This window comes from Orcinus orca, chromosome 15 (genome assembly GCF_937001465.1).
Source record: "Orcinus orca chromosome 15, mOrcOrc1.1, whole genome shotgun sequence".
Lineage (NCBI taxonomy): Eukaryota > Metazoa > Chordata > Mammalia > Artiodactyla > Delphinidae > Orcinus > Orcinus orca.
In genome coordinates this window covers 62,836,219-62,861,815 of record NC_064573.1, presented here as the reverse complement: position 1 = coordinate 62,861,815, position 25,597 = coordinate 62,836,219, and the positions used below count along the sequence as shown (strand labels likewise).

At 54.0% G+C, this 25,597-nt stretch overlaps 1 protein-coding gene across 3 annotated transcripts; it reads left to right on the top strand.

Moving 5' to 3' along the window:
* The first annotated feature begins 119 nt into the window (after positions 1-119).
* CDC45 (cell division cycle 45) lies at positions 120-24,315 on the top strand. 3 transcript variants are annotated; one of them, XM_033439562.2, is made up of 20 exons: positions 173-485; positions 599-658; positions 1,308-1,400; positions 2,502-2,639; positions 3,446-3,592; positions 7,008-7,063; positions 8,180-8,228; positions 9,263-9,324; positions 10,176-10,226; positions 11,251-11,370; positions 12,611-12,742; positions 12,912-13,010; positions 13,654-13,815; positions 18,986-19,124; positions 19,199-19,282; positions 19,773-19,891; positions 21,208-21,284; positions 22,811-22,876; positions 23,858-23,912; positions 24,187-24,315. In XM_033439562.2, exons 1-18 carry the CDS (start codon positions 435-437, stop codon positions 22,873-22,875), a joined length of 1,704 nt encoding a protein of 567 aa, XP_033295453.1. In that variant the 5' UTR covers positions 173-434; the 3' UTR covers position 22,876; positions 23,858-23,912; positions 24,187-24,315. The 3 variants fall into 3 exon arrangements, with proteins under 3 accessions (XP_049554190.1, XP_004276047.1, XP_033295453.1); XM_004275999.4 differs by lacking the exon at positions 23,858-23,912 and having other exon boundaries at positions 167-485; XM_049698233.1 differs by lacking the exons at positions 21,208-21,284; positions 22,811-22,876; positions 23,858-23,912; positions 24,187-24,315 and having other exon boundaries at positions 120-485; positions 18,930-19,124.
* The last annotated feature ends 1,282 nt before the right edge of the window (positions 24,316-25,597 follow it).

Here is a 25,597-nt window from a genome sequence, read left to right as displayed (position 1 = left end):
TCGAGAGCCCATTGAAATCCTAAACTGAGGCCCTTGTCTGACATATACATGAATTTAATTTGTGGCGAGAAGGTTTCTTTTCCCTACAGGTCCCAGTTGGGGGGAGTATTCTTCTCTTCCCAAAGTAAAGATGTCCGCCGAGCGTAGGTTGTCTGAGTAAACGGAGTCAGAGTTGAATTGCGCAACCGCGAGTGCGTCCGGCCCGTGGATGACGCTTCTTTGAGGGCGGGCTGGACTATTCCAGCCGTAAATGGCGGAGCGCTAGTGCCCGCCCCCAGCGTGGACCGATCAGAAAGGAGGAAAGGCTGGGAACGGAGTCCCTGTTGGTTGGCCCCCGGGCCAATCGGAAGAGCGCTGATTTGGCGGGAGTCTTGACCGTCGCCGGGCTCGCGGGGTTTCTGCGCGAGCTAGGGTGGTGTCTAGCCGCGGTAGCCATGTTCGTGTCAGATTTCCGCAAGGAGTTCTACGAGGTGCTCCAGAGCCAGGTGAAACCTTCTTTGGGCCCCGAGGCTTGGGGGAAGGGACGAGGGCCCGCGGCCGTGGGGGAGGGAGAGGCCGGGGTTCGGGACGCCGCGCTCAGCCCTCTCTCCCCCGACAGAGGGTCCTTCTTTTCGTGGCCTCGGACGTGGACGCTCTGTGCGCTTGCAAGATCCTTCAGGTGAGGCCCGCGGGCTGGGCGGGCGGGGGGCGCGGGGGAGGAGCGGGGCGAGGACCCCATCCCGGGCGAGAGCTCGTCCTGGGGCGGGGACTCAGAAGGCTGCTTCCCTGGCGGGACGGCGTTGGGTAGGTTAGAGGGGAACTAGGTAAAAGGCAGGGATACTAGTTAGTATCTCTGTAGCAACCTGGATACAGAATGGTTGCATTCGAGGGATCCGTAGACCTGTGGCGGCTTCTCACGTGTGGGGTTTGAAGCGGAGGAATCTGACAGCCGAGGGCACAGTGGTGTCATAAGCGATTCTGGAGATACTCGATTCTTTAGCCTGTTAGGGAAGATCGTTGGTTCGGTTTTGAATATGGTGCAAGGTTTACATGAGCTTTGGTCAGAGGCCCTTGGGTCAGGAACTACTTCTCAGAAAACATAGAAAAACCATCAGCTTTTCAGTTTTCCTTTGGTGATTTTCAGCAAAGTTGACCAGATGATTCAGTGGACATTCATGTCCCCATCACCTACTTGCTGACATAAATATTTCACTAACCTTAGGTTATCACGTGTTGTTTGTCTCTCATCTTTTTTTTTTTAAGTGCATTTCAAGGTAGATTGCAGACATCCTAGCTGCAATAGGTTTTGAAAAAAAATCTCTCTCCAGGCCCTGTTCCAGTGTGACCACGTGCAGTATACGCTGGTTCCAGTTTCTGGGTGGCAAGAACTTGAAACTGCATTTCTTGAGCATAAAGAACAGGTATGAGAGATGCATTTGAGAATATTTGGGTTTTTTTACTCAATTACAACTTCTTAACACTGAGCATTCTTTCTATGTATACAATAGCTTGCATGTATTTCTAACTACCGACTTTCTTCGGAAGAGAAAAGTGAGCTATATGTCCAGGTGACTTACCCTCAAATTGTGGAGACAAAATTGACAACAAAATAGAGATAGTGAATATGGACAGCCTCTAACTTTGAACTTGTGTTGCAGATACATTTCATCGTAAGGTGCTTGGAATTTGGCAGGTTGTTTTTTATATGGCCTTGTAAAAATTACTTTAGATTAGACTACTGTTTCATATTTATCTCTCCAAGAAAACATATCCAGGTTTCCAGCTTGAAATTCAGGAACATACCGTCTCCTTTTGAAATTTAAGCAGTAGAGGCCAGGCCTCCTCCCACCTCTGCATGGAGCTATAATGAGAGATGGGACATCTGAGACCCCACAGCCCCACAGGGAGAGACTGGAGTCTGGAAGAGGGTCCCTAGAGTTTCTGGCCACATCTAGGACTGTCTGGCAGGGATAAGTCCTCACCCGGTGCTCCTGTCATCATGAGAGGGACCTCTGCCAGTTCAATATTTATAAGGAAAGGGTTTTCTATAGTGATAGGATGTAATTAAAGGGTTAACTTAATATTTAGGTGCTTGTTAAGTGTGGCCTACCTAGGACTTGATAGAAATTTAATCCTGTGCCATGCTACTAGCACAGAAAGGCAATTTGTCACAGTACAGTGACAGATCAGAAGAGACCCGGTTATGCATTTGAACTCTTGGTCCATCCACATCACCTTCTTGACCCCAAGCCTGAGACTCGGGCACACTTATCCTCTGCCTCCTCCTCGTTGAAGCCAGGACAGGCATGGAACCCACCTCACAATGTCGCGGTGGAAATGAAATGGTATATGGAGTTGTTAAAGCACTTGCACAGGCCAGCTGTGGCCGTGTTTGGAGCCCCTCACTGTCAGCGCCTCGCCATGCGTCAGGGGCTGCGTGTCTCAGCAGGACTCGGGCCTAGTGCTGAAGACAAACGGCCTCCCCCACGCGCTTACTCACAGGGTCCCCGTCCTTTTCTCAGTTCCACTATTTTATCCTCATAAACTGTGGTGCTAACGTGGACCTGTTGGATATCCTTCAACCCGATGAAGACACCATATTTTTCGTGTGTGACACTCACAGGCCAGTCAATGTCGTGAACGTGTACAATGATGCCCAGGTAAGCCGGCCTTCGGGGCCCATGTCTCCCCTGAGTTCTCCTGTCCGTCTGTCTGTTCCCTTTTATGCTGCGGACAATGTGATGCCTGGTGTTCTTGACAAGGCCCGTGTCCACCTCCCCTATAAGAGCTGGAGCAGCCTGAGGACAGAACCTGGTCTTGTCCATCTTTGATGAGAAACATGGCACCTAACCTTGGAGGTGCTCAGAGGGTGTGTATGGAATTCGTTGTCCTGGAAGGTGTAGGGACCAGAACCTGCCCTGAGTCTGCACTCCAAGCTCAGGCCAGCCCAGCCTTATTGAATATTGGGGGACCTCAGAGGTACCTCCCCTATAAATGGGGCTAGGATGCACTCTGCCCATCCAGGGTGGTGTGGGGACCAGCAGGACAGTGGTGTGAGGCTGCTGTGAGCCTGCCATGGCTCTGTCACACGTGCTCTTTGACCCGTCAGCAGTGGGCATGCATCCACAGTAACAAAGCATCAGCCCTGAAACTCTCACGTGAAGGGCCTCTTTTAGAGACAGGAGCTTTGCTCGCTTCAAGGTCACCGATCTCCGTGTCCTCTGTCAAAGGCTGAGGTACAAGGCATTCGTTTTGTTGGCTGAGTATGTGGCCTAAGAGGAAGTTTTTTTCCAAACTTAATGACTGTAGGTAGTTTTCAAATTCCCGTAGTTTCTGTGCACTGAATAGCATGCAGATTCCAGCGGCTCGCTGTGGCCAATCGAGAAATAAGACTGCGAGAGAAAACATGATGGATAGTTTTCCATGAATGACAGAGGGGATTGATTGCTTTTTGTTTTAATCTTAGATCAAACTGCTCATTAAACAAGATGATGACCTTGAAGTTCCCGCCTATGACGACATTTTTAGGGATGAAGAGGAGGATAAAGAACATTTGGGAAACGAAAGTGACGAGGGGTCAGAGCCTTCCGAGAAGCGCGCACGGGTGGAGGAGGTGGGTTTGGGCCTCTCAACACGGTCTTGAGGAAATGACCACTCCCCGAGGTCAGGGGTCAGCCCGGAGCCTGTGGGCCCAGGCAGAGATGGGAGGCAGCAGGTGTGGGTGCCAACTCTGTGCTCTGCCATCCCCTGGCTGTGTGGCCTCAGGCAGGTTTCTGGACTTCTCTGAGCTGTAGCATCCAGCACTGGTGGCTTCTGCGAGATGTGGAATTACAGGTGGGAGGCGCTGCTCCCCCCACACAAGGGATGAGATTATTCTAGTGCTCGGTGTTGTAAGGAAGCTAATGCCCTCTGGCCCCTGGTCCTTGGTGTGCAGGCTGAGATTTGCCTCTGGAATGTTTGGGGTCCTCCCTTCATCCTTGGCCTGACCAGAGCCTTGGGAGGAGCCCTTCAGGGCCATGTTTGGGATGTTCTGGACACTGTCCATCTGGGGGGGGTGTCCTGCTTCCTCACCTGCCTGCTATTTCTAGAGTCTTGGATCGTCTGATTGGGACCTCTCAGACCCACTCTGAGATTTCTTTCCTCTTGCCTGGCTCTTTATCTGTTCTATTTTCCAGCCAACTTTTAGTCTTTATCTTCTAATCTTTGATTTTTTAGAGCTCTTTCTTTTTATTATATAGGTTCCAGGTGTACAGCATTATAATCCAACATCTGTGTACACTGCAAAGTGCTCACCACCATGAGCCTAGTTATCATCTACCACCATATGCTGGATCCTGATCCCCTTCACCCATGTCCTCCACCCACCAAGCCCCCTCCCCTCTGGTAACAAATCTCTGTATCTATGAGTTTATTTTTGTTTGTTCATTTATTTTGTTTTGTTAGATTCCATGTGTGAGTGAAATAATATGGTATTTTATTTTATTTTTTATCTTTCTCCATCTCAGTTCACTTAGCATAATACTTCAAGGTCTATCTATGTTGTCACAGTGGCAGAATTCCATTTTTTTTTCTTTTTTTATGGCTGAGTGGTATTCTATTGTATATACACACCACATCTTCTTTATTCATTCATCTGTCGACAGACACTGAAGTTGCTTCCATGTCTTGGGTATTGTAAACAGTGCTGCAATGAACATTGGGGTACATGTATCTTTTTGAATTAGTGTTTTTGTTTTTTTCAGATATATGCCCAGGAGTGGAGTTGCTGGGTCATATGGTAGCTCTATTTTTAGTTTTTGAGGAACCTCCATACTGTTCTCCATAGTGGCTGCACCAATTTAGTTCCCAACGACAGTGTTGGAGGGTTACCTTTTCTCCACATCCTAACAACATGTGTTATTTGTGGTCTTTTTGATACTAACCATTCTGACAGCCGTGGGGTGATATCATTGTGGTTTTGAATTGCAGTTCCCTGATGATTAGTGCTGTTGAGCATCTTTTCGTGTGCCTGTTGGCCATCTGTATGTTTTCTTTGTAGAAATGTCTATTTAGGTCTTCTGCCCAGTTTTTGATTGGATTGTTTGGGTTTTTTTTGATACTGAGCTGTCTGAGCCCTCCTGATCAGCCCTGGAGTTCCACATCCACGAGGGGAGGGGACAGGACTCCACTGTGCGTCGTGGGGAGGGTCAAAGAATTCTTGGGCCCTGGGGGTTTTGTTAGTCAACTTTACTAAGGTATAACTTCTACTCAATAAAATTCACCGGGTGTACAGTTCAATGAGATTTGACAAATGTATAAAGCCATGTGACCCCCACCACATCATAATAGAGAACAGTTCTGTCATCCCCCAGAAGTTCCCTCATCAGGACCATGACTTGCCTTTTTAAATTAAACTTTGAACTTTGAGATCATTGTAGATTCACATGCAGATGTAAGAAATGAGTTGAAATCAGTTACATACATTGCCCAGTTTCCCCCAGTGGTGACATATTGCAACACTATGGCACAACATCACAACCACTGAAATAGTCTAGACACAGGACATTTCCGTCACCACAAGGACCCCTCCTGTGGCCCTTTTATAGCCACACCACTTCCCTCCTGCCCCCACCCCCTCCTTAGCTCCTGGCCACAACTATACTCTTTTTCATTTCTATAATTTTGTCCTTTCAAGAATTATATAAATGGAATCATATAGTAAATAACCTTTGGGGATTGGCTTTTTCACTCAGCATAATTCCCTGGAGGTTCAGCCAGGCCTTGGGGTGTATCAGGTTGGTTCCCTTTAGTTACTGAGTATGTTCCATGGTGTGGACCGGCCTCAGTTTAGCCAGTTACTCACTGACAGACATCTGGGCTGTCTCCAGTTTCTGGCTATTGTGAATAGAGCTGCTATAAATATTTGTGTGCAGATTTGTATGTATGAACACGAGTCTTCGTTTCCCTGGGATGAATGACCAAGCGTGCATTTGCTGGGTTGTGTGGTAGTTATGTGTTCAGTTTTTTAAGAAGCTGCCAACCTTTCCCAGAGCGGCTGTACCATTTTACATTCCAACCAACAATCTACAACTGACCCAGCTTCTCGCGTTACCACTAGGTAAGGAAGCTCCAGGCTCCCTGCCTGGCCTCTGACTCTACCCTGGCGAGGGTGTAGGGAGTGCACAGGTAGAAGGAGGAGGTGTTACAGATGGGAGGTGTTCATCGGGGGAGGCTGGGCTCCATGCGACCTGCGCTGGGCTGGAGGGGGTGGTCCTGGAGTCAAGCACTTATCCTCTAAAAGTTTCCTGTCTTCCGAGGCTGTTCCTTCATGGTTCTTTGGCTTTTGTTGGGGAGTTTTTTCTTCGTACCTGTTGGTGTTTCCAAGTGGCCGGCTTCTTCAGCTCCAAGTCTGGGATATATGAACAAAAAAGAAAATCCAGGGAACTCATGCTGTGACATCCCTCAGGTCCCAGGATCCCTGGCTGGTCAGCCTTCCTCTTCACCTTTCAGAATCTTTTTTTTTTTATAATATGTGATGTTGGTGTTTTTAAGTATATTTAATGAATGTATAGAGAAAAATACACGTACACCATCTTTCCAGAAGCGAGTTTTTAAAACTGCCGTCCCCCCACCCCCTTGCCTTTGTTGTGGGAACTGAATGAGGTTGTGCCTGTGAGATCAGAATAGTCGCTGGAAACGGTGGGGTCTGGATGTAGAAGTGTGAGCTCTTTTTAATCTGGTGGGAAAGCCAGCAGGAGGCAGTGGCGGGCTCTTGGTGGATTGCTCCGTGCTGGGATGGAGGACTCGGGGTGTGGCCTGAGCAGGTTCTGGCGGGGGGGGGGGGGGGGGGGGGGGGGGGGGCGGCGGCCAACCACATCCATGCACCCGCAGTGCTGATGGGCCAGAGGGCCCAGCTGCCCCCTCAGCGCCTCCCTCCCCAGGAGCAGGCTTCGTGCCCTGTGCCTTCTGCCAGATCAGAACCTTCTCTGGCTGTGGGGTGAGTTCCTGGCTCCTTTGCACAACCGTTTGTTCTCTTTGTCGTGGATCAGGAGATCGCGGAGCAAACCTTGAAGAGGAGGAAGCGAAGAGAATGGGAGGCTCGGAGGTGAGGCTGCGTCCAGCAGCGGGATAGCGGGTCAGCGATGCCCCTTTCTTTTCTATTTGAGGATCACATGTTCGGTTTAGAGCCTCTGCGCCAGTGTCTGCAGGATTGAGCGGGTGGCCCTGCACTGGGGAGGAGCTCAGGGCCCCTCTGTCTCGCCCTCTGGTCCCACGAAGGCCGGGCCTGGCCTGAAGGTCTCCCAAGCACATGCCATCCATTAGGGGTGAGGGCCCTGGTCCTTTGTTTTCATAGTTTTCTAAATGTAGATACTTTTATTTACAAATTCAAGAGATGGCAATTGTGTAAAACTTTTCATAGGAAAAAAGTATGAAAAGGAAACTAAGTTACACACACCTTCTCTTCCTGTTGCAAATTAAAAAACAGAAGTGCTTTAAAATGAAAACATTGGAGAGGTTATTCTAGCTTGAGGCAAACCGTGGAGCAGTGCTCTAGAGCTGGGAATTCCTTGCTAAACACAGTCCTTGGAGGTTTAGCAGGGTCTGAGTACCCAGCCCCCGTCCTGCTGTGCCCCCAGCCAACCCCCGTGGAAGGACAGTGTAAAACCATTTCAGGAAGTGTAAGGAAAGAAAACTGAATATAACCCACTTTCACTAATAGGAAGAGATTCTGGCTTTGGGTTGATTTTCCTGGGTTATCTGTACTTGTGCACATTTTACATAATCACACCTAATTTTGCATTTTTCCTCTTAATAGGATCATAGTTCTGATGGTTCCAAAAGCCTTTATCAACTGCCCAGTGCTCAACTGGCCGGTTCCCCTTCTTTGTGAACTGGAGGCTGGGTCCAGCATCCTCCTGTGACACATAGGCTGCACGCAGAGCCCGTCTTGTCTTGCTTGTTCCGTGAATTCCCTTCTGGGGATCATTTCTTGGGGGGGATTCTGGGGCTGTGCCATTTCACATATTCTGCAGCCACACGAGGTTTGAGCCCGTTTACTCCCTTCCCAGCCATTGTACGTCTACACTCCTTGAAGAGTCAATAAGTGAAAACAAACTATTTCAGTTGCGTTTCTTGGGTACCGTCCAGTTTTAGCATTTTTCCCAATATTTGTCTTCCTGTTCTGCTTCCTGTTGAAGACCCGCGTTTTGTGTCATTACAGAAGAGACATACTCTTTGACTACGAGCAGTACGAATATCATGGGACATCGGTAAGTACAGATAGGTGGGATCCTGGTCACGTTTGGACTCTAGGGGTCACTGTCCTAAAACAGGAGGAGGAATGAGCACAGGTTTTAGAGCCACGAAGGCCTGGTATGAATTCCAGCCCCACAGCTTCCTCTTTGTGATCTTGGGCAGGGGATGCAGCTTCTCTGAGCCTCTCCTCCTCAGTAAAAGGAAGAGAGCAGCCCTCACTCCAGAGGCAGTTGTTGGGACAGTTCCTTTTACCTAGAGGTACTCAAGGAACAGCAGCTATTATTTCTGTTCATGATCAAAAGTACAGAACAAGGGAGTTCCCTGGCGGTCCAGTGGTTAGGACTTGGCGCTCTTACTGCCAGGGGCCTGGGTTTGAACTAACATCCTGCATGCTGCGTGGCCAAAAAAAAAAGTGCAGAACAGGTCTGTTAGTCTCTGTGCAAGCAGGTAGAACTCTGGACTTACACAGGCCCACCAGCATATGTGTTCCAGAAAGAGTTTCGTACAGAAAACCCAGTGTGTCGACTCTGGCATCACTGAGCAGAGCTCAGGGCCTTGAGGACCCCTAGAAAATAAGTTTCCAGTAAAGCATCCTGTGTTTAGCATTAGAATTTGGCTCTGGGGCCTTGGACCCTGAGCACAGATCTCCAGAGCCCCTTTTCTGGTCAAGGCCCCGTTGCCCTTTGTGGGATCATCTCTCTGCCCTGGCAAGTGGAGGATCCTAAGCCGTAGGAGGGGTGGGTGGTATGGGCAGGAACGGATGCCCGGCTCCTCAGATGCTAGAAATTCCCGCGGAAACCAGTCTCCTTGGCGCTGTTGAAGGAAGCCCAATGTCTCAGGGCAAACGGGATTTAGAGTCTTCTGGTCAGACCCTGATCCTCCCATCTTCTGCCAGGACCCAGCCCGTCTGCTCATGGGAGCTGGATACTTCATCCACAGACAGCCCTGTGGGAAAGACCCTGCTCGCATGGTCCCAGGGCCCCGGGCAGCACGATCCTGACCTTGCCGTGAGCATGGCTGCCCGACCTTAAGCCTGTCTCTCTTGCAGTCGGCCATGGTGATGTTTGACCTGGCGTGGATGATGTCCAAGGACCTGAGCGACATGCTGTGGTGCGTGAGGCCCTCCTATGAGCAGCTGCATCCTCACAGCCAGGGCGGGTCCCCACTGCCAGGGGAGTGCCGGGTGCAGCCCCTTTCTGCACATGTGCAGGCCCTGGTCATCTTCCTGACTGGGGCCCCCGGCTGCACACAGACTCCTGGGGGGACTGGGGAGTGTCATGGGGTGCCGAGGGTCTGAGGGAGGGGCCTGGGCCTCTCCACCCTTCCCAGCTGACCCGCCCAGCCTTGCTACCCAAATCAGTTTGAGCGTGAGGTTTGAACAAGGCTGCTGTCGCCAAGCATCTTTGCAACCCTGGCGGGGGGTAGTTCTGGGACAGGAGTAGCCGCTGGCCTGCCTCTGAGCCTGCTGCTGGGGCTTCCAGCGGGGGTGCGTGGCCCACTGCGCTCCTGAACGCGGGTTGATTTGGGGACTAAAGGCTCAGAGTCTAGCGAGGAGTGTGTGGGTCTGGCCTGCTTCACCCTCAGCATTCTGCTCTAGGTCCTGGTTTTCTCCTCTGCAAGGTGACGGTCTGTGCTGAGTCAGAGCCTCAGGACGGCCGGGGCAGGGCCAGGCACTGGCCACATCAAGGCCCAGAGGTGCCCTGTCGCCCTGAGCTGGCAAGGGTGGCGTGCGGCCAGGCGAGCCGGGACACAGGCGATGTGGGGCCTGCCGCTCTTGTCATAGGGGATCCCTGCTGGGAACCAAGAGCCCCACAGCAGTGACACCGCATTGGGAGCCTTGGAACCTCTTCACCCGCAGGGCGGGACCGCTGGTCCAGCGGAGTGTCTGGGTCAGGCCACGCTGGCAGGACATGCCTGTGAGTGCCGCCCACCCATTCACGGCTCCATTCCTCTCCTTCCAGGTGGGCCATTGTTGGACTAACAGACCAGTGGGTGCAAGACAAGATCACCCAGTAAGGATGCGCTCCCCCGGGCTGTCTGAGGTCGACCGCAGCCGGGTTTGCAGTGGTGGGCTGGGGGCAGCGTCCCTGCGGCGCCCTTTGAGGAGGGGCTGCCTTGGGCCTGGGTCCTTGTCAGGACTGGACCTCTGGTGCAGTCATGTGTGGCCTTGTGTGGATGCTTCATCCACCTCGGGGGCCCAGCAGGTGGAGCCTGAGATGAGCGGAGGGGCCCGGTCTCCCGGCTCTCATGTTGTCTGTTGACCCCTGTGCCCAGTGGACACAGGGCTGGGAGGAGGGGCCAGGGCCCCGAGGCCTGCCAGGGCAGGCAGGCGTGATCTCAAAGGTTGGGGGAAGGCTGGACAGGCCTGCAAGGAGGGCTGGTGTGGACCCGAACCCTTTTTGTCCTTGGTGGGTGGGCTTTGCTGTTCCTGTCTGTCCGACTCAAGGATGTAGACACCTGGGAGGGGCGGGGGAGCCGGTGCCCCTCTCATTCCTGCTGCTCTGGTGCCATCAGGTGGGAACTGTAACCCCATCCAAGGGCCCCGTGCCTGCCTCCTGGCACAGCCTCCGCCTGCACTGGTTGCAGAGGCCCCTGTGCCCCGGTAGCTGCCCCTCCCACCCTGCCCACTGGAGGGTCCCGAGTCTCACGGCCTGGGCCTAGCCTGCTCCCCTCCTGTGTTGCCGATGGTGTCAGGTGCACAACGCTGGGCACCACGCTGGCCTGGGTGGCCCCTCAAGTGGACCTGGACGGGGTCTGCCTTCTCCTGCTCTCCTCGCCAACACTTCCTGTGCTGGGCGTCTTGTCACTATGGGGTCTGTCCACTGACCGTGGCTGGCAGGTGGGCCATGGCACCCTCTGTGCCCACCCTAGGGGGCCTCAAATAAATGACGCGGGGCAGCTGCTGCCCAGGAGAGATTGCACAGGGGTGGCAGATGAGGCTAGAGCCTGGCCCTCGATTGCCTGCAGAGGCAGCAGCGGTCCTGGGCCCTGGACAGGAGGGGCGGAGGGGGCCCCAGGCTGTGTGCTGTCTTCCAGGATGAAGTACGTGACCGACGTGGGCATCCTGCAGCGGCACGTGTCCCGGCACAACCACCGGCATGAGGACGAGGAACATGCGCTCTCCGTCGACTGCATGCGCATCTCCTTCGAGTACGAGTATCCTCACGGCTCAGCCCTGTATCCCCGGGACAAGAGGCTCTGGGCAGAGGGCCCAGTGGGTGCAGCAGGAGTCCTGGACGTGGGCCCTGCCTGGCTCGTCCATGGCTTTGCCATGTTCAGGAGCATCACGTGTATCAGGGTGCATGGGTGCTGGGTGAACACAGGCAAGTGCACATGGGGCCACGGTGGTTCAGGCAGTTGAGAGGGTTCGCAGACTCCTGCCGAGCGGGCTGGGAAGCAGCAAGCAGATGCAATTAGAGAGTGACACTTCACGAGGAGGATGTGGCGCCTCGAGGGGGCGACCCGGGCCAACGGGCCGGCTGCAGGGCTCAGGACAGGCTTGGTGAGGCCATGTCAGAGGGGAGACTCAGCTACCCTCAGGAGAGGGAGGGCTGCCTGGGCAATCCCATGGCCTTGCAAAAGCCGTGAGGTGAGCTCCAGGGAGGGGTTGGAGCTATGGACGGGTGCAGGTAGAGGAGCTGGTTCCTGGTACTTGAATGTCCCGGGGCTGCCGAATGGGGGGGATAGGCTGTGGCAGCTGTGACAGGGGTCTCGCTGCTTTGGTGGCGGGTAGAGCGATGGTAGGAGTGGGGCCGGCCTGTGCCTGCCCTGGAACAGCTGGGGACCAGTGAACATGGCTTGGACGGGTCAGGTGGGGGTGCCCACGACAAGTCTAGGAAGAGGTGCCGGGTGTGGGGCAGCCAAGCTCCGGGAGGGGGCGACCACCAGGAGCTGGGTCCTGACACGTGACGTCCAGGGACCAGGGTGCGCTGGGGGTGCGGGCAGGAAGGACAGTGGCCCCAGGGCCCAACCAGCAGGAGGGACATCACAGAGGACAGAGGCCGCCGCATGCCCAGAGACCCTCGGCGTGGGCGAGGACCATCCTCTTAGCCACACTTGTGGCCCCAGGAGTGAGGAAGAGCCTGTCAAGGAGTGGAGTGAGGATGAGGCTTTGTTGAGGGGATCCCAGCACAGGCCCAGGCAGGTGGAGCCCGCGGGGAGCGGGTGGGAGGCCAGCCTGAACTGGCGACGCCCAGTGGTGCCTCCCAAGTCCTGTGTGGCCACAGGGGCCCCCGGATAAGGCTGTGTGTCCACATCTCCCAAGCTGTCTGGGTCATGTTAAACTAAGGTCGAAGAGCTCCAGGTCCCCGGGGGGGCTGACTGGTTATACAGGTGGTGGTCCCAGGGCGGGGGCCTGGGTCACTATGCAGCCACAGCTCCTTGACCGCGGGCCCAGCCTCCGCCTGGCGCTCTATCAGCACTGGTCCCTCCACGACAGCCTGTGTAACACGTGCTACACCGCGGCCAGATTCAAGCTCTGGTCTCTTCACGGGCAGAAGCGGCTGCAGGAGTTCCTCGCGGATGTGGGGTGAGTGAGCGCCGAGGCCTGCCCCCCATGGCCCCCCTCCCCTGGGGGAAAGCCCCCACTCCTGCTCTATCCCACATTCCTCACTCGATCCCAGAATCTGGTCTGAAGGCCAGGCCGGGACATCAGCCGTGGCATCACGCCTCCTGTGACTGGTGCTCCTCCTTCCCAGTCTCCCCCTGAAACAGGTGAAGCAGAAGTTTCAGTCCATGGACGTCTCCTTGAAGGAGAATTTGCGGGAGATGATTGAAGAGTCTGCCAATAAATTTGGGTAAACACATGTTTCTCTGGATTAAGCTTTGTCAAGGTTTCAGCTTTAATCACATTCTAAAAATAATGCAGAAAACAATGCATAGATGATTGTGACCTGACTAGCCTTCCCTGAAGTTTTTAGTTCTCTTTGGGTTAAAATTAGGATTTAAGGTGCCTGAAAAGTGTAGAATCCTTACATCCTGGGGCCGAGGTGCAGACCTTTGAGGTCAACATGGACTGTCCATCACTGGACCCTGGAAGGGCCCACTGGGGCCAGGTTCAGGCGAGCTCTGCCCAACCGGGTCTTCTGACGCTGCTGAAGGGACACGGGCCTGGCTGCTCCTGGCGCCCTGGGGCGCAGGCAGGAGAGGACCACACCCACATCCCCGTACCCACCCCCTGACACACACACACACAGCTAGCTCATGCCCTGCCCTGACGGGCTGACAGCTTTGTACCGGGTGCTCAGCACCCTGGTTGAAGGCTGGTGTGTTGGCCTCCTGACTCCGTCCATTCTCTGACGGGAATGGCTAGCTGCAAGCATCAATGGGGGCTGGGGAGGGAGCATTAGTGCTGGCCTGGCCTGTGTGAGAGCTCACCCCAACTCGAGGACACTTCGGCCACGTGCAGAACGACAGCCGTGTCACTTCCTCCCGTTGCAGCATGAAGGACATGCGCATCCAGACTTTCAGCATCCATTTTGGCTTCAAGCATAAGTTCCTGGCCAGTGATGTGGTCTTTGCCACCATGTCGCTAATGGAGAGCCCCGAGAAAGACGGCTCTGGGACGGATAACTTCATCCAGGCTCTGGACAGTCTCTCCAGGTAGTGGGCCTGGCCGTGGGCCCCCATCCCCACCGGCCACTCGGCCCTCAGCCCTACACTGCCAGGGAGGCAGGTCACAGGGCCCCCAGGCATGGGGGTGACTGTGTCTGCAGGAATCCAGATCACAGTCCACCTGAGCTGGGGGCGCACGAGACACGTGCCCGTCTTCAGTATGTGTCATGTTCTTTGGAATCCTTTTCTTCTTTCTTTTTGATTTAAAAATTTTTCTTCTTTCTCACCTCCCATACCCCTTCAGGCATTATTGTTTATTCATTCCTGTGTTTCTTCTAGTTTAGTTTTCATTTCTCAATTATTTTTCTTTGACTTCTAATTTTTTCTTATCTCACTTCCTGAGATGTACTATTTTTTTTAATGTCTTTCAGCTTGTTTTGAAACAGAATATTACAGTTCTGGTCTTTTGGGGGCGTGTCTTTCTAGTTAACCTTCATTGTTGAGAGGGAGACTATCCTCCTTGTTCTTTTTCCTGATGATAACTGAGAGGATTTGATCGTTGCTCATTTTTTTGTGAGTTTAGTCTTCCTGACTTTTTCGGGGGAGGTATGGTTCACACAGCTTTTCCAGCTTCAGAGTGTTAGAAGTGGAGGCGCCTGCTTTCTGGGGTTTCCTGGTCCATTTCCAAGCACACTTTTTTAAACAGATTTGCTAAGCTATTACTCACATACTCTGTGGCTCACCCATTGTAAGTGTACAATTTAGTGGCTTTTAGTATATTCACAAGGTTGTGCAAACATCACCACTATCTAATTTTATGACATTTTTATTGCTCCAAAAAGAAACCCTGCTCCCCTCAGCCATCGCCTCCTAAATCTCCCATCTCCCCCAGCTCTTGGCAACCAATAACCTACTTTCTGTATCCATAGATTTGCTATTCTGGACATTTCATATCCATGGACTCAGACATTAAGTGATCCTTTATGGCCTTGCCTCTTCTGCTTAGAATAATGTCCTCAAGTTTTATCCGTGTTATAGTATGTGTCAGAATTTCCTTTCTTTTTATTGCAAATAATATTCTATCATAGGGATAGACCACATTTTATTTATCCATCATCAGTTGATGGACATTTGGGTAGTTTCCACCTTTTAACGGTGATGAAAAATGATGTTGTGAACACACGTGTGAGTTTTTGTGTGGACATGTTTTCCTCTCTCTTTGGTATATACCTGCGAGTGGAATTGCCTGCTCATGTGGTGATTCTGTGTGTCACCTTTTGTATAACTGCTGGACTGTTTTCCAAAACGTGATTTCACCATTGTACATCCGCACCTGCAGTGTATGAGAGTTTGAATTTCTCCATATCCTCACCAACACGTGTCACTGTCTGACTTTTTGATCGCAGCCATCCTAGGGGTATGACGTGGTCTCACTGTGGCCTTGATTTGCATTTCCCTAATGGTTAATGATGTTGAGCAGTTTTTCATGTGCTTATTGGTCATTTGCATATCCTGTTTGGAGAAATGTATGTCCTTTGTCTCTTTAAATTGGGTTGTCTTTTTTTTTTTTTTTTTTTTTGTGGTACACAGGCCTCTCACTGTTGTGGCCTCTCCCGTTGCGGAACACAGGCTCCGGACGCACAGGCTCAGCGGCCATGGCTCACGGGCCTAGCTGCTCGGCGGCATGCGGGATCTTCCTGGACCGGGGCATGAACCCGTGTCCCCTGCATCAGCAGGCGGACTCTCAACCACTGCGCCACCTGGGAAGCCCAAATTGGGTTGTCTTTTAATGACTGAGTTGTAGGAACTGATTTGTATATTCTAAATATGTCTCTCAACATATACATGATTTGCTAGTATTTTCTCCCATCCTGTGGGTTGTCTTTTTACTTTCTTGATGTTCTTTGAAGCACATTTTTAATTTTGATGATGTTTGGGTTATCTATTTTTTCTTTTGTTTCTTTTGTTGTTGGTGTCATAGCTAAGAAACCATTGTCTAATCTAAGGTCACAAAGATTTACACCTCTGTTTTCTGTAAGAGTTTTATAGTTTTAGCCTTTATATTAGGTGTATGATTCACTTGAGGTTAATTTTTGTATCTGATGTGAGGAAGGGATCAGCTTAATTATTTTGCATATGGGCATCTGACTGTTCTAGCACCATTTGTTGAAAAGACTTCTTCTACCATTGAATTAATTTGGCACCCATGTTGAAAATCAGTTGACCATACATGTGGGAATTTATTTCTTGATTCTCACTTCTCTCCCACTGATCCATGTGTCTAACCTTATGCCAGTACCACACTGCTTTGATTACTGTAGTTTTGTAGCAGGTTTCGGCTATGCTGTGTTCCTTGAATTTTCACGTGGATTTTAGGATTAGTTTATTAATATCTGCAAAGAAGTCAGATTGCATTGAATCTATAGGTCAATTTGGGGAGTGTTGCCATATTAACAATATTAAGTCTTCTAATCCATGAACATGGATGTTTTTCCATAGACTTAGATCCTCTTTAATTTCTTTCAACAGTGTTTTATAGTTCAGAGAATAAACTGTACACTTTTTAGTAGATTTATTTCTAAATATTTTATTCTTTTTGATGCTATTGTAAATCAACTTACTAATTTCATTTTTGGTTTGCTCATTGCTACTGCATAGAACTACAATCAGTTTTTGTATACTGATCTTGTCCTGCAAACTTGCAGAACTTATTAGTTCTGACAGTTTTTTAGTGGATTCTTCAGGATTTTCTATATATAGGATCATGTCACCTGCAGATGAAGATGGTTTTACTTCTTCTTTCCCAATCTAACTGCCTTTTATTTCATTTTCTTACTAATTGCCTGGCTAGAACCTCCATGACAATCCCAGTGTGTTTGATCAGTGCCTTTGCCTTCCTTTTTTGAATTGTCCTTCTCTTGCCCAGTTTCAGTTCCACTTGTAGCCGTCTCTCCTTAGCAAGGGGCCCAGAGTGGAAAGGAGCTCTGGCTGGTACGGGGAGCTAGCCTGCTCCAGCCCCCTGGTGTTTGCCATGGCCCTCACACTCACCTTCTCTTGCGTGGCGCAAAAATCTTAAGTTTTGGCCACTGTCCCCAGTTGCCTGGAGTTTCACCTTTCTTAGGTCTCTGCTTCTCTGCTCCCTCCCACACGTCTGGTGGCCAGTTGAGGGTCTCTTCCCACCTGCCTATAGTTTGGGGTCTGTGGTGTTCCGCATTCTTTGTGTTGTAAATGTAGGTCCTGGGTCTTTGGTTTTGTAATGTAGTTGCTCTGTTTTTACCTAGAAATATGGAGAAATCAAAAAACTATACTGCCGACTGTTTCCGCCTCCTCTCAGAATTGATGGGCCAGTCTTAGCCATTGTCTGCTGACTTCCTGCTGTGACAAAAGAGCATTCATCCCATTTCTGTGCGCCTTCCCCTCCTGTTGGTACAGTTGTGCCACTATTTTTAGCTCCTTTGTAACCTTAACATACTTCGGTCTTGTTCTTTCACCAGCATCTCTTGTCTCCCTAGTTGGTAAGAAAAGGGTTTGGGCATCCTTCGTTTTCTCCTCCCCCATACCTCCCAGGATGTGAAAATACTTTCTCATGTTCAAGGTTAACAAAAGTGGGGTAGAGGACAGAATGTGAGTCATCTCATCTTTGGCTGTAGGTTGATTCTCAAAGATGAAGATCAATAAATAGTGTTACTTGGTTGCTCTAATAAAATATTCCAGAGTCACTAATGTGCGGTGATCCCATTCCTTTCTGGCTCAGCTCTTTGTTTTCCTGGGAGCTCTTCATTGCCTCCTTTATCATATCTGGTTTTCCCAGCTCTCATTCCCTGAGCCCCTTCTGTCCAGGAGAGCCTGGGGCTCTGTTCTCAGCTCCAGCTCCCTAGTCCTGCCACCCGCCGCCACCACTGGCGGCCCAGACTGTGCCACTGGGGTGGACCCAGCACATCTTGGGATCCTCATCTGTTTTTTTTACTCCCCCATTTTGCTAGAACATAATTCTTAAGCAACTTTTAAAGAAAGGGCACATGTGAGGTAAACATTCTGAGCTCTTGCACATCTGACAGTATCTTCTGCCCTCATCTGATTGCTGGTTTAGCTCGTGCAGAATTCAGGGTTGTTGCCTGTCTCCCAGCAGCCAGTGGTGTTGATGAGAAGTCTGAGCCATTTTGGTTTTTGTTTCTCTGTAAATGCACCCTCACCCCCACCAGAAGCTTTCGGAATCTTTTTTGATTCTCAGTGTTCCAGAATATCTAGTTGTGTGTGGGGTGGATCTTGTTTCATGCATTAGACTGAGGTTTTGGGTGAGCCCTTTTAGTCTGAGGAAATGCTTTCATACTCTGCCTTTACTATTCCCCCCACACATATGTCTGTTTCTTAATCTTTCTAGACTTCCTGGAATGATTCTCTGTCTCTGATTTTTGCCTTATATTTTCCATGTGTTTGTCTTATTTGTGGTAAGGAAGGTTTTCTTGACTTGGAGTGAATTTTTTATTTGTTGCAACCATTTTACTTTCCACAAATACTTCCTGGTTTCTGATCATTTTTCATAGCATCCTGTTCTTGGTTTACGAATGTATTGCCCAAATCTCTCTGAAGATACTAATTAGACTTCATTTTAAGCTTTCTTTTGGTCTCCAAATTATGTTTCCACTAGGGCTGGTTTTTCAGGCCACAGGCATTTCTCAAATGTCTGGTGGTCCTCCACATTCAAGGGACGGGGGGGGGAAGGCTGTGGAAGCCTGGCAAGCCTGCTGGCCGGAAGGCATCACTTCATCTTGGTGGGTGGGAAGCCCATGTGACACTTTGGGACCCTTACCTCCTGGGTGCAGAGGCTTTGCTCGAAGACCTAACTTCTCCATAGAGGGCTCATTTTAATGTGTTCAGAACGGAACCCTCCTTTGTGTGGGGGAAGGGTAAAAATCCATCTGTCTGGTGGCGGGATCCCTAGTGCCCCCAAGCCTCTCCAGTCAGAGCCCTGCAGCACCTTCTAGGAGGCACCTCTGCTGGCTTCCAATCTCTGGTCTTCTGATGCCAGCAGGAACCCACCCCCCCGCACCTCTCCTGTCCATCGCTGTGGGCTTAGACACTTTTTATTCCTTCCTCTCACCAGAAAGGGAGCTGGGGAGGGAGGGAAGTGAACTGTTGGCTCCACAGCCCCTCTGACCCAGAAACCAGGTGTCCGGTCTGCGGCCAGTGATGGAGCCGTGCGCCTGCCATGTTTCAGGGGGAACCTGGACAAGCTGTATCGCGGCCTGGAGCTCGCCAAGCAGCAGCTGCGCGCCACACAGCAGACCATCGCCAGCTGCCTCTGCACCAACCTCATCATTTCCCAGGGGCCCTTCCTCTACTGCTCCCTCATGGAGGTCAGCTCCCCACAGACACGTCCCTAGCCCCGCCTGCTGGCCGCCCCCTGACCACCTACCCCCAATCCCTGCAGGGCACGCCAGACGTTATGCTGTTCTCCAGGCCAGCTGCCCTGAGCCTGCTCAGCAAGCACCTGCTGAAGTCCTTCGTGTGCTCGGTGAGGGTGGGAACACAGCAGCCGGGGGTGGGGGGCAGTGGCTGGTGCCAGACACTGGCCTTGGGGTGCGGGGGCTGCTCACCTGCCAGGGGCTGGCAGGTGCCTCCCTTTTCCTGAGCTGTGTTCCTCCGCTGAGCCCTGAACCCTCCACTTCCCACCAGCCCTCGTGCCATCACTCACCACCCAGGTCACTTGGACAAGTGGCGGGGCGGGGGGGGGGGGCCTCACAGAGCACGCAGGGCTGGGGCTCATGTTCAGTGCAGGCGGGGTGGGGCGGGGCGGGGGGTGCTGGGGAGGGCCTCCTGGAGGGGTGACAACTGTGTTAGGACCTAAAGGAGGTGAGGGAGGGAACAGCCAGGGGCACAGGAGGCTGGGGGCAAGCTGCGTGGGGACTTGAGTGTCTCTGGGAAGAGGGAGTCCCTGGAGGCTTTTGGGGAGCGAGGGACTGGGGCTCCTGGGCACTGTGACCGAGGTGCACTTCCCTCTGCAGACGAAGAACCGGCGCTGCAAGCTACTGCCCTTGGTGATGGCCGCCCCCCTGAGCGCGGAGCAGGGCACTGTAACCATGGTGGGCATCCCCCCAGAGACCGACAGCTCCGACAGAAAGAAGTGAGTCCTGGGGCCCGGGGCTATGGGGGGGTCGGTCTCAATGCCAGGCCAGGGATGGCCTTTTCCACCATGAAGCATGGTGGTGGGGCTTACACACGTGGGCTGCAGGGTGGGACAGCATCAAGCATGCACTGAGCAGGGTCAGAGTGCAGGGAGGTGCAGCAGGTAGGCAAGCCTGAGGGTGGCAGGGCAGTTGGGGCCTCATGCTGAAAGCCCAGGACAGACACCAGTGCACAGGGCTCACCGGTGAGGGCACGTCTCTGGGCTCCAGGTAACCTGGGTTCCTCCCTGTGAGTAGCCTGAGGCCTCTTGGGAGCTCCCACCCCAGCATGGGGTGGGGGGTACAGGTGTGGTGTGGACGTCCAGCTTCCAGGCAAGGGCATCCAGCTCCCTGAGGAGGGCCGGCCAGGGTCAGACACACCCAGGATGGGCGGCGAGGTGCGTGGCCCTGCGGCCGCGGCAAAACCCTCAGCCCTCCCTGGGCCTGAACCCTCCTCTGAGGAGCAAACAGTTTGCACTGAAAATCTGGATCAGGTCTGGGTCTTACCCTGGGTCTGGATCGGTCCCAGCTCTGCCACTGTGAGCTTTGACCACCTTCTGCGTCTGCAAAGGCCATTGAGCCGTGAGTAGGGAGACAGTGGCCTCTGAGACGAGTGCTTCCCTGCTGCCGGGCTGCTTTCCAAAGCTCCCTCGAGGGTCTCAGATCCAAAGTTACATGGGTGGGAGCCAGCCAGGGTTCCCAAGGCAGCACCCCAGCCGCCTGTGTCCTCACTCGGGCTGCCAGTCTGTGCATGGCTGGGCCAGTTGGCGGTGAGCTCGGTGGCCGCGCACAGTCTCCTGTGAGGGTGGCCGTGGAGGCTGGGAGCACTTGCCCTCCTCTGCCCGCCTTCTGCCCTCTGCTCTCCACGACAGGCACTGGAGCCCCTTCCCCACACTCCCACTGTCCCCACCAAACCTCCCTCGAGGCAGCTCCATCCAGGCTGCTCTCCAAGGAGCTCCTGTTCCCCCACCGCCCTGTGGGCCCCTCATCCCTGGTCCCACCTGCTGTGTGTGTCTAGGACCCCATCCCCACACGGCTCCATGGAACCTCTGCCTCTCACCTGCCCCAGCTGCCAGCACGGTGCCTGGGGGGGCACCAGGGGACACGCCCACCTGAGGGCTGAGAAGGGCTCACATGGGAGCAGTAGTGAGAGGCAGTGGCCGTCCAGAGGGTGGGCTGAGGCCTCGGGGCTGTGGCCAGTGAGGAGTCTGGTGTGTCCCTGGCGGGGAGGGTCCACTGCAGGCACAGCCCCCAATGTGCCTCTGTGTGTCCCCAGCTTTTTTGGCCGGGCGTTTGAGAAGGCGGCGGAGGGCACCAACTCCCGGACACTGCATAACCATTTCGATCTCTCAGGTAAGAGTCCGCCGCACTGAGGCCCTTTCAAGGTCAGTGCTGGCCTTGGAACCAGGGAAGTGCCGGGGGTGCCCTGCCAGCAGTCCTCTGGCCTCAGGCCCTGCACCCCATCTGGGCCCTGACAGGCATACCTGGCTCTGGCCTTAGGATCCAGCCCCTGAGATCACTTCACCAAGGAGCTTGGGGGTCTGGCCACCACTGTGCCCTGACGCTGCTGCATGGTGGCTTTGGGGGGGCCACATCTGTAGGCCACCGGATGCCAGTGTGGAACATGGCATGTTTGGCCATATTTACTTTCTGGTCTTCAGATGTGTGGCACTTTACCCCTGTGTTAGTGAGCCCCAGCTGCTGTAATAAAGCACCACAGAGTGGGGGGTTGAAATAACAGAAATGCATTTCTTACTGTTCTGGGGGCTGGAAGGTCAAGTGTCAGCAGGGCTGGTTCCTCCCAAGGCCTCTCCCCTAGGCATGTAGATGCCGTCGTCTCCCTGTGTCTCCACGTGGTCGTCCCTCTGTATGTCTGTGTCCTGATCTCTTCCTATAAGGTTACCAGTCAGACCGAATCAGGTCGCACCCTAGTGACCTCATGTGACCTGATCACCTCTGTAAAAGCCCACTGCCAGGTACACTCACGTTCTGAGGTGCCGGGGTTAGGCTGTCACCATAGCAAGGTGGGCACCTTCAGCCCATAGCGCCCACCTCTCAGAAAGGACCTCTCACATCACCACTGATGCCTTAACGAGGACCAGTCTCTGAGTCCAAGACCCGCCTTCACCCCATTGCCTCTGGAGTCTAGAGCTGGCATCTTCCTGCCGGGCCGACTCAGGCTGTGGCTCCGTGGTGGGGGGACCCCTCCAGCAGCAGCCCCCCACTTCCTGTTTCATGCCTGAGACTGCAGACAGGCGGTGCTGGCCAGCCTGCAGGATGCCCCGGCTTCCCACATGGGGAAGACTAGAGGGCCGGGAGCTGCTGGCTTCCCCCAGGGGTGGGCGGCTTGCAGGGGGTGTGGAGGAAGTCGAGGCCTGAGGTACCCACAGCTTGCAGGGCCAGGCTGGCTGGTTTTGTCCTGTCTGATGAGGCCCCGTGCTTGTCTGAGGCTGATGGCCCCCAGAGATGGGTCAATTTGCACCATGTCCCCTTCTACGGAAGAGACACCAAAGCTGAGAGACTGGCCAGAACAGGATGGAAGGCCGCCTCCTGCCTGACCGCTCGGGTGGGAGGGAGGCCTCTCTGCCAGGGCTGTGGTGTTCAGAGTGTCACCGCTGGTCCCCTGGCTGCCCCGAGGGTCCTGCCCACAGACCACAGTCGCAGCTGCACCGACAGGGCAGCCAGGGAGGCCGGTTAAATAGGCCTCATGATCCAGAGCACCCCAGGCCACCAGGGAGCCAAGTGCGCCTTTGGAATGTGATAGGGGGTTGTCGCCACTGGGGCGCCGGGCAGCGGGAGTCAACTTGGTACTTGGTGGCCTCCCCCAGCTCTGTCCCTGCTCCTCCCGTCCCAGTGATGTTTTCCTTTCATTACTTCAGTGATTGAGCTGAAAGCCGAGGACCGCAGCAAGTTCCTGGACGCACTCGTGTCCCTCCTGTCCTAGGGTGAGTCATGGGGGAGGGGTGCTGGTGGCTTCCCATGGCCCTGCCACAAAGCCCAGCTTCTACCTGGGTTTGAGGCCGGAGATGGGGTCCAGCGCCTGTTCCCAGGGACGCCTGTCCCCAGGCTGGTGGCAGGACCACAATGGGCCACTTTGAGGGATCTAATTTCATTAAGCTCCTGGGATCCCTTCAGAAGGAGCTGCGTTTACCCTCCTCTGATCACAAGGTGCCAGGTGTGGCCGGGAACGGGGGCTGCCCTCACCCCAGCGTCAGGCCCTGGGCTGGAGCCCGCAGGGTGTCTATCTGGGCTCTCATGTGCTGGACTTCTGAGAAGGCCAAGCTGGTAGCAGCCACTCAGTGGGGAATTATAAACCATGGGCCCTATGTGAGCCTGGACGCCTGCGGCTGTCGCTGTGACAGTGCAGCGCAACGCTCCCGCCAGCGCTGTCCCCTGTGCCTCACACACCACCTCTTTCTCAAGGGCCCTCGGGAAATGGGCCGGGGACCTGCTCTGTCTAGTGACCCCTTCTCAGCCCAGGCCCCCAACAGCGGATGCCCTGCCCGGCATCTCCCTGACCCCCGGCTGGAGTCGTGGCTGTGTCACACGGGCCCTGTCCAGGCTCCAGTGTGGGGGGTCCCTCCTGCCGGCCCAGGGTCCTTCCTCCGTCCCCCGTCCCTGGTGAGCTGGGAGTGTGAGAGCCCTGGTGGGCTCTGCTGAGAATGGCCTAGGAGCCTCAGGGACCTCCCCCAGCCCCTCTCTCGGGGGGCACAGGGCTCTGGGGGCAGATTGGGTCTTATGTGACGTCTGTGGGGAGCCTCACCAGGCTGCCCCCCTGTCCTCATCTGAACTGGGGCTGACACCCCTTGAGTCTCAAGGGCTGGGCCTCAGCAAGGGCCTTTGTGGGGGGGGAGGGTTAAATCAAAGGTTACAAATGGGGGTCTCGGGCAGTGGGGCTGGCATCTGAGGCAGACCCCTCCCTGCAGCCTGCTTGGTGATGATCCCAGGGCCATGTGCGAGCTGCCACCAAGACGGCACCAGGTGAGCCAGCCTGGGAGGGTGAGGGGCAGCGTGCTGGGGGCAGTGCCAAGGCTGGACAATCTGCCAGGCAGGCTGTAAGGGGAGGAGGTGCCAGGAGCCGTGTGGCCTAAGGTACTCAAGCAGACAGGACGGCGGATGCTACCCACCACCTGTCAGTGGTGGGGCTGCTCAGAAGCAGCCGCTCAGCACAGCAGTGGGAAGGCCTGGGCAGTTTGTTTGACTTGGGGAACCATCAGAATTGTTTGAAATTTATTTTTTCTTTTCTCTTTTCCAGAGTTTGATTTCCTCAGAAGTGACCTCCTTCTCCTTATTTATGTTAACTGGCTTTTATTTAGATTGTAAGTTATGGACATAGTTTTAGATGCAGGGAGAGTGTTTTTAATGGAATAAAATGATTATTTTAGGTTTGGTGCCCCAATCTTGGCTCTGGTCACAGGGCCAGGGCTTGGTTGTCCTCTGAGCCTTGTATGTCCAGAGGGACCTTGATCCTGTGCCCTGGGCACCCCGATGCCCAGCAGGAAATCAGCATGGGGGGCAGCTTCCAGGCTCCCTGGACAGCAGTGGGCAGAGGCCAGGCCCCTCAGCACCTCCACTGACCACTTTGATGCCAGCCAGGACCTGGCTCGGTTCACCCTCCCACCACTTCCTCCTGTCCACTGGCCTTGGCAGCATCTCAAGTCTACCCTCTTGATCATGTACCCCTCCCAGGCCCACCCTCCACGTCCATCATCTTGCCCCCAGCACCTGCCTGTCCAGGCACCCCCACCTCTGGGCACATGGCAGACACCATCAGGCGAGTCAGGCAGGGATAGCAAGGGCGGGGCCCCAATTCAGGAAGGGAGGGGCTTGCTGAGGGGCCTTGGGGTCAGCTTCGCCCACGTCCTATCGCAGAAGGTCCAAGCTGGACAGGCTTCAGCAACCTCCAAAGTCTTCGGAGCAGCAAGAGTTCTCTGTCAGGGAAGCCGTGGGATCAGCTGGCCCCACCCTCCCAGTTGTCCCCAGGACACCTGCAAGGGTTGAGGGGATCTGGAGGCAAGGAGGATGCCATTTCTGTCCTCTGGCAAGGAGAGAGCCATTCACGCAAGTGGCTGAGGCCATCTGTGACCACTGCACAGAGCTCGGGTGCCAGGGGAGCAGGCAGGCTGGAGGGCCATGGCCACCTAGGTGTGGCACCTGGGGCCACGGGCAAGAGGTGGCAGAGTGGTTTGGGCAGCACTTACGTTGGTGGGAAAAGCGCAGAAATCGTGTTCAGGAACTGAGGACACGGGTTAGGGGGGCTAGGTCTTAGGGTGGGCCTTGGGGAGGGGTAGTGGGCAGTGGGGTCAGCTGCATTGGAGCTGCATTGCTCCTCCCACCTGACCTCTGGCAGTGGAGTTTTCCCCTGCCCTTCCCAGCATGGGTCGGGGACAGCAGCCTGCCCCGCCAGGGCCCTCAAGCTGCCCACCCTGGCCATCTGCAGAAGCTGAGGGCTGGGCAGCTACCATTCAGAATCCCAGCTGACGCCTGGGGCCCTGGAGTCAAGAGAGCTCTGGGCTGTGGAGGAGGCAGCCTTAGGCCTGCACCTGGGCCAGACAGCCTGTACCCGACACTGCCTGGACCCTGTGGCCAGAGCAGAAGTGGAAGGACCTTTGTTCCTACCCTACCAAGAGCCAAGGCTCCAGGATCACACACTTGCTCGCTTGGGA